This window comes from Bactrocera oleae, chromosome 4 (assembly GCF_042242935.1).
Source record: "Bactrocera oleae isolate idBacOlea1 chromosome 4, idBacOlea1, whole genome shotgun sequence".
Classification (NCBI taxonomy): Eukaryota; Metazoa; Arthropoda; class Insecta; order Diptera; family Tephritidae; genus Bactrocera; species Bactrocera oleae.
The window spans coordinates 54,867,092-54,886,650 of NC_091538.1; the positions used below are offsets into that span (position 1 = coordinate 54,867,092).

Here is a 19,559-nt window from a genome sequence, read left to right on the forward strand (position 1 = left end):
AGATTCAATAAAATTAAAGTGTGGGAAAATTGTAGTAGAACATCGTCAAGCACAACTCTGTAGTGATCACTCAGCTGCGCTAAGTATGGACCTTTGCGGATCAAAAGCTAATAAGTAAAACTTAATATTCCCGCTTAGGCTGCTCTCTTTTGAAGGATCGAATATTATTTTTTGCATTTTATGGAGGATTTCCAATTGTCGGTACTCAATTTTATGATCAAGTTTGTTTTCTCTAAGATTAATGAGCTGCAACGCTTTCAATGGTCAAGGAAGCACCTAAATTTGTACACATTTACTCTTTCTCTCGAAGTCTTTTGGTTTTCTACGGTTTAATAAATGAGAAACAGGGCAACAAGGAAGATTGTAACATGTATTTAAAGAAAAAAAATACCTATATTCCACCTTTCTATCAACTTTTATTCTTACATCCTTCTTCAGAATCCAACTTCAAGTAATGATGCTTGGTCGACATTAAAAAGTTTACTTTCTAGATGCTAACGCTCCGCTATTGTGGTATGCGTCAGATGAATAGCAAAATTTTGAGAGTTCGTTGACATTTCACTCGTCAATTAAGTGATAACAGTAATTGAGCTATTTTGTATTATTTGAATTTTTGGTATCATTTAAGCACGCACGAAGGCCGCATATGTAATTTTTTCTAAGATTTGGTAATGGATTTTACACAAGAAATAAAACTCACTTGAGTTGTAATAGTTTCCAAGTTAATAATTGAGCTTATCTTACAATGTTACCACAAGCTCACCTAACATAACTTATCAAATTTTTTTAACTTTTTTGGTAGATCAATTAAGGGGCTAAACCAGTTTAGAACTCTCAAAAATTTTCTACCTTTTACCATTTATTTATGTTAGGAGTTGAAAAGAAGAAAATTAATTTTTCTCTTTCAGCTTTATTAAACATGTATTTGTTTATGTTGTCATTTTCATAGAAAATGACGCTCACCCGAATCACCTTTTTCAAGAAAAGCTCCACATGTAATGGTGATTCTAGAAACTCGTCCGAAAAAATGAAAAACGATGTCATAATCTTCAAAAGACTTGCTAGTAAAATATGCAAATTTTAAGCTTTACATCAGTTTTTTGGAAAATGACGGACTTGCAAAAAAAGTGTTTTAATTTTGATCGTAAATTACTGTTTTTTAACAAAGTAGCCACAATAACAAAAAAACACACGTAATTTCCACTGGATACGTGCTATAGTTTCTCAGTAGCATTTAAAAAAAAAATTCAAGAGAAGCCCCTTTAAAGTTTTATGTTCTGAAACTGACTGACTGAAATGCTTTGACTCTACAACGGTTTGGAATACATTTGTTTTACTATTCTAGCAGTTGAAACATTTTTTTAGTAACCCTAAAGTCTACTTGAAGTCGAAAAACCTATCTTCGATTTTTTGATAATTATAGACTGTTCCCTTAAACAATGTTTTATAGTTCTGAGTCTCAGACAAGTTGGGATTTTAATTTTCGAAGAAGAGATTGAAATCTAACATTGCTCTTTAAACCTAATGAGAATTGCAAATTTTTAAAAGGCGAATGAATAAAATAATATTCAGCAAGATAGATTTGGATAAGGCCTCACGATTATTAGCTGATTATGAGTTCAGCACAATTCCTTCATTTATTTAATGTATTATTATTTCGAATAATTGCGTTCTAAAGTGTAGAAATTTCGAAATAGCACAAGACCAACATTTGTTGGTTCAATTGGCTGCTATTTTCATAGACTACCGCTACTTATGCCTACAACCCTTCACCACACATATTCCACATACGATTATTTAAAAATAAACACGGTAATGCCTAAAAATAGAAATTCAAACAATAACTTGCAAAAAATGCACACAAAAGGGGTATTAGTTAAAGAAAAATAAAAACAGCATACGCAAACAGCAACAACACAAACAAGTTACGTGTGCCGAGTGTGTGCGCGTTGAAAGCAAATTCTCCCTTATCTCATCGAAGGTATCGACGTCAAAGGCCAAGTATGCGCAAACGGACCAATATAATAATGTTTGTCGTTATGCCAGCGATGAAAAAACAAATAAATTCATAAAAATCAATATATCTATGAGCGGCTGTGTATGTTTGTACAAATTTACAATGTAAGCAAGCTGCGTTATCTATAATGTTGCTTATCATCGAACACACTCTTACATATATATTTATAAAAGCAAGTTAATTTATAAAACACCACGCCCATATTTTCATACTGATCTATACATATGTGTACATCAACATATATAAAAATGTCTGTATATATGTGCACTTTCTTGTAAATTGCCAGGAATGTGTAAAATCGCTGAACGCTCCTTCGATTTCGTTGGCGCTTCACGGCAATTGCCAATTGGTGTAAATGAATCTCAACTGCAAGCAATTGCATTGCGGGCAATCACTGGCAATTGAAAGTAATCATTAAGCGTTGCTGCAAAACGATTTCTGCTAAGCGATATGATAAATGCGCAAACATACATCCATGCATAAATGTACTTGCCTATGAATGCCAAGATGTGTGTATTAGGGTTAGCCAAAACTACCGTACAAAGAAAAAATATCGCTGCAAGAAAATTTTTCTTAATTTTTAAAGGTGAGAATGTGCAATTAAATTTTTCCATATAAATAACACATAAAAAAATCTGTTTTCGTTAAGGGGGTATTCTAGTTCAGAAGCATGAATTGTAGGTATTTCTTAAAGTGTCGTAAAGCAATAAATATTTTGACCATCCATTTTTTTTTGTTTGTTATTGATTAACATTACAAGAATACAGGAGAAAATCAATAATTTTACAAATTAGCAGTTGATGAAGTGGGTAGTGCCAAAAAATTGACACGTGACCTTACCCACGATTTCAACTCTACTAGCAATCTGCAACCAAAAAAAATGTATTAATATAGAATAATGTCGCAATGTCTGGTACCACGGAAAAGTTAAAAAAATAAAACAATGTTCACATAATGGCAACTGCCAGAAAAAAAACAAATTTTGTACCGCTTTTTTGACTATTTCGAATTTTTAAAATATTAAAAATTTATTAATTTGGTGATATGGCTAGTTCCAGCCATAAACATATTCATAAAGAAGACATTAAAAATGTCAGGTATCGTTTGAAAAAGAAAATTTGGAAAAAAACGTCTTAAAAGTTTCAGTATCGGCTGAACCAGTTGGGATCTCCGAAATAATTAGAATTTTCAAAAATCTTCTTGTAGTTGTAAAGAAAAGAAAATAAATTTACCCACTTAAAACTAAAATTTTTGACATCGCTCATTCTTAAAGAAAATAAAATTGTCTAAAAAAAAATACCTCTGGAGAATTTAAAAATGAAAAAATTTATGTAATCTATGTATATATTTTGATTCATATTTAACAAAAAATCCTATATTCAAATATAAAAATATAGTTTGTAATCTGGATTTGTCCAAAAAAAATCTTATTTATCTTATTTCTGTTCTTAATTTTCTACCCAATGTTCAGGCTTAATATTTAAAAGATCCGATGCTAACTCTAGTAGCTGAAAAATTACTAACGGGCTTCTTGTGATAATCGTGTCCAGTTATGTTTTTGTTAATGTAATGTAAGCTTTTAAATATACGAATTTTTGAATTGAAAAGTCCTATTGAGGAAGATTTTTTAGCCATGAATTCGATAGTTTAGTTTTTGGCTCACCCTAGTATGTACTTTACATTTGTATGTATGTATAAATGTCTGTCTAAAACGATGAGCCTAGGCAAATAGCTGTCCGTTTGTTTCCAAGTTATGTGCGGACAGCGTTTATGAATACTCAACAGTAATACGCATTTTTGAACACTCCCAAAATTAACGCAATCTTGCTTAAAAAATCTTTTTAGAATATAAAAAAAAAATTATTTTTAAGATGAAATGGATTTATAAAAGAATTTAACGAAGGCTTATACAACAACTAGGGCCGATTCCGCAACAGTTCGACTTACTAAACTGAAAATCAGTATTATTTAAAAAATTAAGTAAATTATTTAAAAAAAAATTTTCAAATTTTTCTGCTTTGAGTGATTCTCTTCACCAAATTCAGAGAAATATGTGCTGATTTGTATAATATTTAAATTCAAATCGAATACAGTGGTAATATATTAGAAAGCTTTTACCGATATTTTCAAGAACCGGGAGTTATGAGTTATCAATGTGAAGCATGAAGACACATTACCCAAAATAGTACACTGATCACTGTATAAGTATAAATAATGTAAAAATATTTCAAAACGAATTAATTCAAAATTGCAAGTTTCTAAAAAACCACAACGAACTTGTTACCAACTGTTTGCCAGGTTAAGTAACAAAATCTGTAATTCAACGTATTGGCAGAAGACTACCAGTTTACAATTTTTTTCTCGACCATTGAAATCTGAGGCACAAGAGGACTAAACTTATTACAGCTTCGAGCCATATTCGCTTGGAATAGGTACAAATAACCTTGTGCAATTCCTCATTGGCGGGTTAATTTAGTTAAAATCAATGATTTTGAATCAGATTTCAGTTCGCAAGTATGTTGTGTGTGGTCAGATAATAAGTAAGGCGCACAGAGGAATGAAAAAACGCACCGAGCGGAGCTTCAGTATCAGCATCATGCATTATTCAGTCAAGAATTCAATTAATCAATTTCAAGAAACATACCATATCCACATAAATACCTATGTGTATGTATGTTTTTCCGAACAGTTCATATCTACTTGTATTTTATTTTGATATGCTAATTCCACCGTTCGAAAACGAACAATGTGTCTATTTTCAAATTGATGTCAACCGTTAAAATGTAAAATATCGCCAATTTACGCTCTATCTTCAGCCACGGGCAACAATTTATGTCATTTAAAAAATAAACTAGGTTTTGCATTTACATACATATGTGCATATATCTGCAACTGATTTGACATCCTTAGACACACATACATATATGTAAATATGTAGCTTCCTTACTTTTCGATAGAGAAATCGAAGTTGTAGCTGTTTTTATTCAATTTGTTTTTTTTTTTTTGTTTTAAACTCGAATTGAAAGACGAGTTTGATCACGTAGCAGGTGTAACTGCAAAAAAACTAATTGTTTAAGCAATCGAAATTTTTTCGGAATTCCGATTTATATGTATGTACAATGTCGTTTCACACGTCTTGCATAAAATTAAAAAAGATTGCAAAGTAACATAAAAAAAAATTTTAAAATAACGGTTTATATACCGTTTATAATCTCAGTTTCCGCTACGTAAAAGGCACTAATGGACGAATCCGCAACAGTCAGTTAACGGTATCCGATATGGTGATATTGCTCAAAATTATTAAACGAAATGTTTTCTGCCGTTTTCTAAAAATTAATATTATAATAATAACAACATGAAGACAAGTCGAAAACGTTCATATAGGTTAACCTGAACCAAAAAATAAAGCGAAAACATATCTTCATAATAATAATATACTTAAAGCTCCAATTTGCGGTTACAGCAAAATCAGTTACTATATACAATTGAACTTCGCCGAAACTATTTAAAGAATAATTTCAATACTTAATTAATTTTTTAAATTATGTAGAGTTTTAAGTTGATGTGGCATTTTAATCTATAAATAAAAATATTTCAATTGCTCTAAATCTTTCAACGTAAATTTCAGACTGTTACAAGTAAACATACGTATGTCTACATACGAGGGTAGCGATTTATATTTCTGGCCTAAGAATGAATTTTATTTTTTACGGTTTATTTTAAATTTTTTACGGCATGAGTTTGCAAAGCCAAAATAAAGCTCCGAACTCGTTAAGCTCTGACTTTCTACGGAAAACTTCAAATAACAATCATTACTAGAAATCTAAAGACCAACCCTTTTACACATACATACATTAATTATTTGTTGTCCAACATTTTTATTGAAGTATTTCCACGCGCTACTCAATGTCATGACTTAAAGTGAGACAGGTTTTGACATATTGTACTTGTATAAACGAGTATGTATAAATATACATACAAGTACATACATGAATAGAGGCAAGCTTCTAAGCTAAAACCCAAACTTCAGTCAAACAAAAAACTCGAGATGTTTCTGGACCATTTAAGTATTGTAATCGCCAAGTGTGAAAGACAATTAAAAAGTTTAAAAATATATAAATGCTGTCGCAATGGAATCACAAACTCATATAAATATGTAAGCTAGCAGGATTATACATCATTGTATATGTACATATGTAGATACATATACATATGTAGATACATATACTTATGTACATAGGTACATGCATTTGTATAATTACTGCATGACGGCTGTAATATTTTATAATCGCTGATGGAATCTTAACTTTTTGTCTGAACTGTAAGTTTGCAAAATAAAAATTAAACAATAAACTTATATATCCGCCAAAAGAATTCTTACAAAGAGGTGAAGAAATGTTGATCATATCTGAGTCCCGAAATACTGACCTTTGGTGAGGGATATTTCGATTTGACACACGGAAATACACAAGGAAAGCTTTAAGGTTTATTTACAGCATATTAACAGGAAACCATTAAGATCGATAACAATCAATTCGTCAAAGAATACAAATGCTTACATAAGAAAAGTTTAATTTGCGTGCCGACAAATTATCGGAGAGCACGCACAACATCTAGAGAAACCGGAATAGTTCCTACTGTTTCCGGTTAAGAGTTTTCACTAACAAAGAGCTCTCCAAAATTCTTATTGGTCAATATTTTTTGCAGTAATATGCAATGCAATTTCTGCAAATTTTAAATTCTTTTATTTAAAAGAGCTTTTAAAATTAAATTCGCATACTTGTGGAACAGCTCAAAAACTTCTTATAGCAGAGCGCCATCTAAAGTCACTATTACTCAAATTACGTTTAAAACGCGAAGCTGTCATAAATCTTTTTCACTTAAGCCGTCAGATGTCTCCCCAACTGCCAACTGTCAGCTGTCATATGTTATTTTAATATTTCTTCTTGGTTTTGTTTTGATTTTATGTGCATATTTATTCTCTCGTTATTTTCATGTGTGTTTTTGTGCCGAATTGTGTTCATTGGCGACTGGTTTCAAAGTCGCCGACGTCGCTTTAGTTATATATGTGCAAATCAGAAACTTTCCAAAGCGCAATTGCATTTCAACCAACGAGCTTGCTACTTTTACAAACGCTCCAACACAGTTTTCACATAGTTGGCTAGCGAATACTTTGAATTTACGTTAATATATATATTTTTCTTGTGATTTTCTATAATTTTTTATCAAAATGTGCGGAATTATTAACAATGGCGAACAAACGTGTAGCTTTACCAACGCTACAGCTGTCACAGCTACGGCAACATGTCTGTCTGGAGCACAACAGCGTCTGGAATAGAGAATGCTTTGAGTACACAGCAACATCAACAATTCAAGGCAATCCATTGTACAAGCAGTAATAGCATACAGAGTGCTAATGCAGGTGGTAGTAGCGGTGCAAACAACAATCAACACAGTAAAATCTTAGCCAGTCAAAGTCTAACAGCTATTGGAAGTCTCGCACATCTGCACAATATTAATCATTCACCAAACGGTAGTGGTAATACAAGTACTTCCGGCACTGGAACGGGTAGTACACCCCATTTGGGACAACATTTTCACACTTCGGCACTATCTGCGGCGACAGCAACAATAATAGCCGCAACAGCGGCTTCACTAGCTTCAGGACATCCCAATTCACATAACAATAATAACAACAACGGCAATTACAACAACAATAACCATTCTAACACATATCAACGTAATAATAGTATTACTCAATACACACCACCCAATTCGCGGGTAAGTATGGGGTCATGTGATTTAGTGGTGGGAGCGGCCTGTATAACGGGCTTAAAACTGAATATTTAATATTAAAATGCTATTTATTTAAGATAACAAACTAATAAGCGCGATTGTTTTTGTGTGTGCATGAACGTGTTGTTGGTCGTCAGCGAAAGCGACCGGTGGCCGCCCGATCAGTACACGCGAAAGATGTGGCGCAGTTAAACACAACGTTTCACCTGCTTACAAATACATATAGCCAACGCTGGCTGTTGATCGTGTGCGGGTGATTGCACTTGAGCAAGACAAGTCAAACCGGGATAGCTAATTATTTTGAAATTGTTTTTGCAAAAATAACAAAAGCAGTCACTAAGGTCGCTTTGCTTCATATTTGACTTGAGTTATAGCAGGTAAAATTCAAGTTTATCTAATAAGATTAATTGCAAAAGTCAACAATCGAGTATTTGAGCATCGAAATTTTCAAATGCAAAACTTTTACCAGGTTTTACTATTCATACACGTTTGCATGTGCGTAATTTAGATGCCATATTTGCAATCATAACACGATGTGGGCGTAACTTTTTTATAGCGCAAATCGTTGTGTGAGCAAACTTACACTGTATTCGACATTTTTTGAAACTCTCTTTCGGTAGGAAAATTGCTAATATAGTAGGTATTTTAACCGTGTTAATAGAATATGTTAATTTTCAATCCGCTCATGCGTATAAATTTACTATTTACTCTAAAATGATTTATACACAAGTAAAGCGGAAAAGTCTCAAAATTCTTTCTCATATAATATTCTTATACAAAAATTCTTTGTTAGCATGGTGTTTTTTGTTGCATACTGTCTCAAAATTTTTTATTGTTTAATAACGCATAAGCTCTGATAAAAGACCAACCCAAATTATTATATATTATTGAATCACGCTCTCTGTCTGGGTACCAAAATACATTTGTATAATTACGATTTGTACATATATACATACATATGTATGTATATTTGTATTAATATGCAACGCCGTTTTGTTTTTACAATAGAGCTTACCGAAGACGTGATTAACCGTGGCGCTTTATGAAAATTAAATTTTATAAATAGTTTCACCTTCCGAAAAGAAATTAAAAACAAAAAGCTACAGTTTCTTAACCCTGTTGTCCGCTTGTAAAAGCCATCAGCAGTTGTTAGCAATTTAATTAGTCTGAAAAAAATAACAACATGACGAAGTCTTTTAAATATGCTAATATAAGCTGCAAAAAGCAAAACAATTTCAAAAATATATACATTAATGAATTTCTGCAACGCTTAGTAGCACTAAAGAAAGACGGAAGGAAGCCAGATCAATGTTTTGCTCAAACCAAAATGAGCCAAATTCTTATTTAATGTCAAGAAATGGAGTAACACGCTTTTCAGGCTCGACCGTTCAAGTCGTCAAAATGTACACACATATATCGCCCTTAATTTACAATTTGAGGCGTCCAATACCTTAAACGCAATTTTTTGTTAGTAATTTGTTTATATTTTTTTTTCGTTCCATTACATTAGCATATTAGATTGTTGGTGTTGTATCTGTCCGTCGACTGTCGCTTACGATTACGGGTTAAATGTTTTACTTTTTCCAACCACGAGTAACACACTTTAATAAAAATAACTGCTGAAATTAAAGCATGCTTCTTGCTTGGTTGATTTTACATTTATATAGAATCACACATATGCATTTGTATGTAAATACGTAGATATGTTATGTATATTCATTACATACTGTGTTATACAATTATTCACGTTTGGTTCCATGCTTTTGAGTTTTGTTTATAAACAGCTGTTTTTAATAATTCAGCTGTTAGGTTAGAAATTACATTTCAAGCCGGTTAAAACCTGTTAAATTATGTATTCACCTAGATATTCACCACAAGCAGAGGTAGATTTTCTGTATATACACGAATTAGTCGACTTTATCGATCTGAACCGCCTATAACGGACCACCATAGCATAAGTTTCCATACAAACTGAACGATCAAGTACATTTTCTTGTATAGAATACTTTTGTATTTGACAAGATATCTTCATATCGAAATTTGGCATGTATTATTATCTAAGGCAACGATGCAATCTCGGAAGAAATTCTTCTGATCGGACCACTATAGCATATAGCTGCCGTACAAACGGAACGATCGGATGTATGTCCTTGTATCGAAAACTTTTTTTGTTTTGATAAGATATCTTCAACAAATTTGGCATAGATTATTGTTCAAAACAACGGTACAATCTCCGCAGAAAATGTTAAGTTCGAACTACTATAGCAAATAGGTGTCATACTAACAGACCGATCACAATCAAAATAAAGATCTTTTTATACCCTTTTATGCTATAAGAAATGCAATTGTAAGGGGTATTATAGCTTCAGTATAGCCGAAGTGCAATATTCAAACACAGACGTACTGAATATCACGACTGACAAATATTTAGTTTCTTTCACAAATAACACTACTCAACAAATCTAAAGGAAAAATTTGCGACTGATGTGCTAAGAGGTCTGTGGGGGTATTTGAGGTGTCTTCATTACAAATTTAAGTTCAAAAATGTTCCATCCCGGACAGCTAGTTTTTGTTATTTTAGTAAATGATGATGGTTTGACGCTTACACCCCTTGACTACAACACAAAAAATCATATGTGTTAGGAAATTTTCACTATCATTTTCGCTTTTACCAACTCAAAATTACCAAGAAACAGCATCTAACATCACAGTCGCAAAATTACTGTAAACTAGTGTAATTTAAATAATAAATAAATATAAACTACAAATCTAATATCGACGTCACATGTACTACATGTTCAACAAAAATAAATAAGCATTTATTTTCCCCCGACACAATTAAATAAATAAGTGAAATCCACAAACCATAAACACGAAATGTTTGATATCTTCGTAATTCACCATATACTAATTAATGTCAATCCGGAAATCTTCACTTACTAACATGTTTAATGACAGATTAGTTTTCAATTCAAATTGGAAAAATGCCAAATGGGAGAGAAATACTTGTGCTCATCACCGAATAAAATCACAATGGCAAAAACAACAAAACAAAAACTGCTAAGACCGTATAGTATGTAGCGGAATCAATGAAATTCCGCTTGACTGCATCAGCCATTCAGATGTTTTGAAATATTTATTTTGCTGTTAGCTTGCTGAGAATTGCTTTATTGCGTTTTACAATTCACATTCACTTGTCTCTATTGTTTCCTCTGCTATTTTCATTTCCCAGCGCAATCCCCAATCATTCAGTAAACGTTTTTTACACTACACGCTTATTAGTTATTGAATATTCTTATGCGTTTCCCCCAGTAATTCATTGAACAACCAGCTAGATTTGGCAACTGATTTGTAAAACTAATTATGTCCGTATTTGTACACACATACATACGACTTGATATGAGTTTATTTATAGCTGAATATATGTATGTATGTATATAAACTAATTTTTATGAACATAAGTACGTATGTATGTATACATTTGTTCCATAGGTAAAACAGCAGTTCGTAGTGGTCTCTTCTTGATATCTAGTTTAATGTAATATATCAACTTTTAAGTCTTCAACTATTTATAATGAATATATAGACGCATCAGATGTTATAGCGAAAATCAGCCTAGTCAATATAGTAATATCACTGAAAGTTAGTTTCTAGAGTGTTTCTGACAAAAAATTAGCACAAGTTTGTATTTTCTTTATGATTGAACATTTATAACTACTAATCCGATCGAAGAAATATTAAATATACAAAAATTGTCAGATATAAGTGTAGTAAGAATTATGAATAAATTTAAAATAATTTGTTTTTGCCAGTAAATTATTTTTTAAAGTTAAAACATAGCCTCATTAAACAAGGTTTCGACTTGACTTGACAATATTAATTTTAAAAGGAATGGCTGTTTGTGTTGATCCAGTTCCAACCGACCAAGTTCCTTGCGGTGACCATCACTAATCCTTAGAGATTCATCCAAAATCAATCGGACAAAAAAGTGAGCTTAATTAAGGTTTCGTGAAGCAAAAAACGGCCTTATTTCAATATCTTTTGTTTTTCATATAAAAAATTAAATATATTAATCAAACTTTTTACTATTCCAAAGATAAATTTTTTACAAAAATTTTGTGAAATATTCAAAGGAAAATATTCAAATCTCGGTTATTAAGACGTCATCTGACGTCAAAGGTGGCTTTGCGTTGACAGCAGAACTTTTTACTGTATCATCAAAAGTAAAAAGAAAAAAATACATGCTTTAGTTAAGACCATAAACTAGGTATTGGACGATAGAAAAACAAAAGAGTAAAGTTTGTATTTATGGCAGACGTTTTTAAATGCTAATTTTGGTGAAAATTTCTCGACGTTTTTTGTTTATTAAATATTTGCAATTGAACAAAACAAAAATCCTTCCTTCAAGACCTAGTAAATTATATCTTGACGGCCGGTATAAAAATTCATTAAGATCGGTTGAGTAGTTCGCGAGAAATCTTGACAACTGACTTTGAAAATACAGTTTCGAGAAAAATTCATTTAAAGTTTTAAGTGACTATATAGCTTTCATAGATGGCTGACTATAGCAGGCAGAAACCGTGAAGCCCACGTAACCCCTTAATAGATAATATATTGTCTGATCGAGGTTTTTTTTAAACCAAAAGTTAATTGGTTATAAAAATTTTAAATTCAAAAAACACAATCATTCGATCAGAAACAAGTTTTCATGTTTTCAAAAAACAAACTATAAACTTCATTAAAATTTAATATTTATCGAATTTACTTCAACTTTTCATTTTTATTTTTTGTATATTGTACTTTAAGAAAATCCAAAAATTTTGTCGTTTGTTTAGAGAAAACTATTTGTTTTTTCTTTTTATACCCTGAACAGGGTATATTAAGTTTGCCACGAAGTTCGTAACATCCAGAAGGAAACGTCGGAGACCCTGAGTCGGTTCATTCATCCGTCTGTCTGAAATTTTGTACACGTTCTTTTCAGCCCAAGCAGCTGCTCGTTTTTCAGTTATCGGCCTGTTGATATCGGATCACTTTAACTGCCGTACAAACTAATCGATTAAAATCAAGTCCTTTTAAGAAAAACTTTTTTATTTGACAAGATATCTTCATTTATATCCAATTATTATCGAAATTTGTCCAAGACAACGGTACAATCTCCGAACGTATTGTTCAGATGGAAAACTATAGCATATAGCTGCCATACAAACTGACTGATCAAAATTAAGTTCTTGTAAGAGAACTTTTTTATTTGTGAAGGGTATTATTACTTCGGTGCAAGCGAATTTAATATTTTTTTTTTTTTAATTTTTTTGTTTCTTGGAAACGACATTATTTCATAAGTAAAATTCGGCATTTAGCTGTAATTTCATGCATGAATTGTTATTGAAAAATAATTTCATTTAATGTACTTTAATAATCGATGATTCGTTTTAAAAAATTGGAGAGTCTCTTGATCCCGCAGCGAAATCTCTAGGAAGAACTTTCTGCTTGAAATTTTCTCAAATCCAAAAACCAAAAAACGAAAATAATCGAAGGACTTGTAAAAATTTTAGTTTTCGATGAAGAGTCAGCTTCCCAAGAAGAGAGTTTTTTTTTTTTTTTTTTTTATTATTACCTGGTAAATATATCAAAAAGTGTTGTGTAAAAACGTCAAGTCGATCGGTTCTGAAGTTTCAGAAAATCGCTAAAGAATCACGATGACTGGGACATCTATAATTTAACCACTTCCAATGTCCACCAATTATTTAAATCTGTGACCCTGCGGATACTTTTATATTTTAGTAATATCTTGATATAGTTTGTCAAATTTTGCCACACAAATGCATTTGTATGTGCATATAAAAATACCACCATACGTCACCACCGACGAATTAGCCGTGTGATTCGGTGTGATCTACTAAAACATCGTTTACAGCAACGTCGTCGTAGTTGTTGTTTTTTTTTACCTTTTTTGTTTGCCATTTCTCACCTATCATTCGAGTATGCAAAATAGCTAATTTTAAACGATTGATTTTATCAGATATTTGCTCTCAAGCTGCTCGTTTTTGTGTTGTTCTTTACTGTTACCGCTTTTTGTGCTTTTCATTGTGCTCACGTGCTACCAACACAATTTGTCGCCGTTGCCAATTACGATTACTTGTATATACTTGTATACAAATACAAATTTACATTCAATTTTTTTTTGCCCTGAGACTTTGTCACATTTGAACTTCCAATTTTCAATTAACCGTCAAGCAATTGATTTTTCACTCTTGTGCCATGAGCACACACGTAGCCGTAGATGCAATACTACATATGTACATATGTAAATATGTTGGTATGTATATACAATATGATTGAATGTATGTATGTATGTATATACAGGGTTATTCAATAGACGATGTAGGGGTTTAATGTGAATTTATAGCATCAGAAATATTTTGTTTTATTGTTGTTGTTGTTGATTGGCTATTGCTACTACTTTGGGAGCACAGACCACCGTTGTTGTGTTATTTAATTGACTTTTAATACTCTGCTTTTCACATCATAGCCGCCATATCAGCGCATTCACAACTCATTCAGTTGTTAACGTTTGCCTGCAGCGTGTTGTCGTAGAGCACAAGCGTTTTCAATAAATTCGGTGATCTCGCGAAACGCCGTTAACAAATTCTAATACAAAATAGAAAATGAAAAGTTAAAAAAAGAAATATTTTTTTTTAAGAAAAATTTAAAAAAAATGTAAACTAAAAATATTTCTTTGTAAGAAAAAAGTTAAAATAAATTTTAAAAACTTTTTTTTTTCATAAAAAAATAAAATAAAATAAACTAAAAAATGTCTTAATGAAAAAATAAAATAAAATTTTAAATAATAAAAATAAAATATTACATTTATACATAAATGCAATGGCATTAAATAAAAAAAAAGTGTGTAAAATAAAATAGAATTGCATCAAAAATGCTTAGACAGCGCTTGTCATAGCAGTATTTGGTGTTTATGCATCGTTTATGCGAATAATTTTAGCAATTTCACGCCCACAGCTGCGCCAGCCACCTTACTCACCAGCCAAACTAACATACATATGTAGTATGTATTCGCTTGTGTGTCACCAAGCCGGCTAAATACTGCGATTGCAACACTGCACAGCGTGCGCCTGTCGCCCGGCAAAAACAAAACAAATAATAAAATAAAATTTATAGGCCAATAAACAATATAAACGTTTTTGTTGCAATGTTGTTGCTAAATATTGCCAAAAAATATTCCAGCGCGTAATATTCCGCCCAAAAATCAATTGAACAGCAAGTGATCCGCGTGTTAATTAATGCTAATAAGCATTTTAATTGAAATTTTTTACTCGCATGTGAAAAAAGCGCCAAAATTATTTGCTAAACTTAAATTGACATACATACAAACATAAAACTTAGAATTTTATGCAAAAAATATAAATAAATAAAAAACCGAAGTCAACACTTCGTGCTAACGAACTGGCGTTAAGTTCTCCTGCTACCGGCAACATAAATATAAATTACTAAGCCGAGCTCATTGTACATAGACTTATTCAAAAGCTTCGCTTTTCAGCTCACTTAATCTTTATCAATACGCTCGCATATGAAACGGAAAAATTTTAATTTTTAATAAAATACCATATAATAACGATTGAGCTGTGCGCCTCTTTGAGTAATAAACACCCTACATGCTTTTGCGTACATATGTATGTCTGTATGTATGTTTTGTTCTCTCACCATGCTATATTGATTGAAATGACTCGACAATGCCGACACACTGCCGCGGATTAGCTACTGCCTACATTAACAAGTGGCGAAACGTTGTTTTCTAATTTAAACAAATCGAATTTTTAATTAGAACTTACGTTATCGCCTACAACGCGCCGTTTTATGTAAAAATATTGCAAAAACGTCGAAAGAGTTTGTGTTAATTTGACATTGATTTGGAAATTCATATTACTCCATGTGTGATTACAAAAACTAAGTGCTCAGTTTTATTGTAATTTTTGTATATGCAAGCGTTCACACTCATACGTACATATACAAATAAGTTTTTGTGCACACGAAAGTTTAACGCCAACAAAACTGAGTTGATTTTTATACGCGAAAAAGTTAATGATTTCAAAGAAATATTACAAAATGCTGCAAATTAAATAAAGAGTGTTTTTGAAGTGGCTGATAATAGAATACATAACATACATACAAAACAAATTTCCTTCGAAATTTAGTGGGAACTTTTAGAATTTTATAAGATAACTGAGAGTATGCAAGTTAAGAAGAAGCAAAAGAAACGCAATTAATTTTATTTTGAATATTGAATTGTACCGGTATGAAATGAGTTTTTTTCGTAAAAATGAAATACTTATTTTGAATGGGAAAGTAAAAAAAAATGTATTCAAAGTATTGACCATTGCTTTTTACACATTTTGACCACACACATTTTTTTCTGACAATTTGTGGCTACTATGTCAATAGAAATATTCGTCTTTTGAAGCCAACCAATCAGACACACTCAATTTTCAACTTCTGCGTAGGAATCGAAGTGCTTCTCAGCCAGTGCGTGTCCCAACGATGAAAACAAATACTAATCGGAAGGTGCCAAGTCTGATGAATTCGTGTAAAGAAATTACTTAGTCGTGTCTGCTGGCCCATTCTCATGGGCTCATTTTTCGAACAATGCATGGTTCAAATTGATCGTTTGTTGTCTGTAACGATTAGAATTATCAGTTTCAGCAGGTTTTAGAAGCTCATGATATACCACAATCTTCTAATCCCACCAAGCACAGAGCATTGCTTTCTTACCGAATCGATCTGTTTGTGCAGTCGATGTTGATGGTTATCGCGGATTAATCCATGATTTTCTCCGTTTAGGATTCCTAAAATAAATACATTTTTCATCGCTAGTGAAAATTCGATGCAAAATTGAATTTCTTTTGTGTCTTTGAAGCAAAATTTCACAAGTGTTTTCTCGGTTTTCCATTGTTCCATTTGTCTTTGATTCAATTCATGTGACAGAAAACACTTTTCGATCTTTCCCATTGCTTTCAAACGGTCTGTTTGTTGTGCAAAATTTAACAAGGCTGCCATAATTGCTTTTGACTCAAAGTATCATCTTCATCCAATGTTGCTTGCAGTTGGGCGTCTTCAAACTTTTTTTGGTGGTCTTCTACGTTCTTCATTTCTCACATCAGAATCATTATCTCTGCACTGTTGAAAACATCTTTTGTATTTTGCTTCTGATAGAGCATAATTACCATATGCCTCGACAAGCATTCGATGCGACTCTGCAGCACTTTGTCTTCAAATGAAAACAAAAATTAATGCTCTCCGCAAATCATCATTTCCCGGTACAAAAATTGACACTTTCAACACAATGAAAAAATATGATATTTGTTCAATGACTGTAAGGTTATTGAATATGTTTGACAGATGTCATGCTAACCGAACAAAAAAAAAATTTAAGCTCGTTCGCAACAAATGTTCCTTACCAACACATTTGTATCGTAACGCTCACTTCATACCGATACACCTCGTATTTAAACATGTCGTATAGTTTTATGCATATGTACAATATATGTACATATGTATTTAGTACAAAAAGTGCTCGGCTTATTTATAAAAGTTAACAAAAATAATTGTTGTGTAGCCATAGTTCTTCTAAAAATCGGTTTCATTTAATGTAGTAAGCAAAAGTACATACATACATACATATATGTATGTTCATAGGCACCTGCATTCATACGTCTATACTTGCACCTTTATCTCTGTATGACAAAAATAGCAAAATTGTGTTTGCTTGTAAAACATATTTTTACGAGCAATGCTTGTTCTATACAGTAGCAATTTTTACTAATTTTTATATATCTACTTTTTTTTCAAATCATGTAATTTATGCGCTTCTTTTGAGCAGTTTTTGAATATTCGATAATTCGAACCAGAAACATACCTATGCATGGGAGCTAAAATGAAAAATGGATAAAATAAAGTAAGAGTCGGTTAGCGTAGAAGAGATTCCTCAAAATTATTTGGTGTATAACTATATTCGTGCGGTTGGCCAAGAGTTGCCATGACTTGTTTATTAGTCCATTGTTCCAATATTCGATGTCGAACTTTGTGCCTGTAAAAGTGTGTTTGCGGGGAGTTCTTTACTCATTGCTTTAATATGAAGCAAAGATCAGCCGAAAGTCAACGTTTTTGGGTGGAAGCTTCTGGTGAACATGCTCTAACTTAGCGAACGTGCCAAAAGTGGTTTGCGCCATTTAAAAGTGGTGACCTTGGCCTTAAGACAAAGAACGTCCTGGCCGGCCAAAAAATAAAGAAAGCTTGAAGATGAGAAACTAGACTCATTACTAGATGAATATTGTTGTCAAACCCAAGAAGTGATCACAGAATCTTTGGGAGTCTCTGACTACGCCATTTCAAAATGTTTAAAAGCGGCCGGATACCAAAATAGACGTTGAAAGACGATTTGGCATGTCAGATATGTTGCTTAAACGCTATAAAAAGAAGTCGTTTTTGCATCTGATTACGACTGGTGATGAAAAATGGATCCATTACGACAACCCTAAACAAAAAAAAATCATACAATATGTGAAATCTACCCAACCAGCTAAACAACAAAGCCGAATATCCATGACGCCCAAGGTAATGCTCTGTATTAGGTGGGATCAGAAGGGCGTGCTGTATTATGTGCTTCTAAAACCAGATGAAATAATAGAGAATGCTATCGAGAACAACACATCAAATTGTTGCGAGTGATTGCCGAAAAACACGCGGAATTCGCGACTAGACATGAGGTAATCATTTTCCATCATGACAACGCTCGACCTCATGTTGCAAGACCGGTTAAATACTATTTGGAAAACAGCGGCCTTATGGCCCTGATCTTGTCTCTTCTGACTACCATTTGTTCCGGTCGAAGTAGAACGCGCTCACTGGAATACGGTTCACATCAGAAGAAGGTTTCAAAAATTGGCTTGATTAATTTTTGGCCGCCGAGCTAATACAGTTCTGGGGATGGCATCTATAAATTGTCAGAAAAATTTGAAAATTTTATAGTTTCAGATGGGCATTACTTTAAATAATACTGTTAATAAATGTTTAAATGTTGAAAACCGAACGAATATAGTTAGAGATCCAATATAAATGTGAATATTTAATAGCAGTCATGTAAAACATTTTTCTAACTCGGAATTCTCATATTCATTATACCCTGAACAGGGTTTATTAAATTTGCCACGAAGTTTGTAACACCCAGAAGGAAACGTCGGAGACCCTATAAAATATATATATAAATGATCAGCATGATGAGCTGAGTTGATTGAACCATGTCCGTCTGTCTGTATATATACAAACTAGTCCCTAAGTTTTTAAGCTATCGATCTGAAATTTTGTCCTTTTCTCACAAAGAAGCTGCTCATTTGTCGGAATGACCTATATCGAACCACTATAGCATATAGCTGCCATACAAACTGAACAATCGGAATCAAGTGTTTGTATAGGAAACTCTTTCATTTGTCGAGGTATCTTCACGAAATTTGGCATGTATTATTATTTAAGGCATTAATCCAATATCCGAACAAATTGTATAGATCGGATGACTATAGCATATAGCTGCCATACAACGTGAACAATCGGAATCTAGTGCTTGTATGGGAAACTCTTTCATTTGACGAGGTATCTTCACGAAATTTGGCACGAGTTCTTGCTTAAGGCAACAAATTATTCTCCGCAGAAATTGGTCAGATCAGATCACTATATCATA

The 19,559-nt window shown here is 32.4% G+C and overlaps 1 protein-coding gene across 3 annotated transcripts in view; it reads left to right on the forward strand.

Moving 5' to 3' along the window:
- The window catches only part of Orai (calcium release-activated calcium channel protein orai), a 50,265-nt gene that overhangs the window by 24,352 nt on the left and 6,354 nt on the right, over positions 1-19,559 (forward strand). For 2 of the 3 annotated variants that reach the window (XM_070109212.1, XM_014237169.3), the window contains exon 4: positions 7,286-7,798. In XM_070109212.1, the coding sequence (XP_069965313.1) occupies positions 7,322-7,798 (477 nt within the window). In that variant the 5' untranslated portion in view covers positions 7,286-7,321. Of the gene's footprint in view, positions 1-6,974; positions 7,799-19,559 lie in introns of those variants that run through there. The other variant, XM_070109213.1, reaches the window with a different exon arrangement.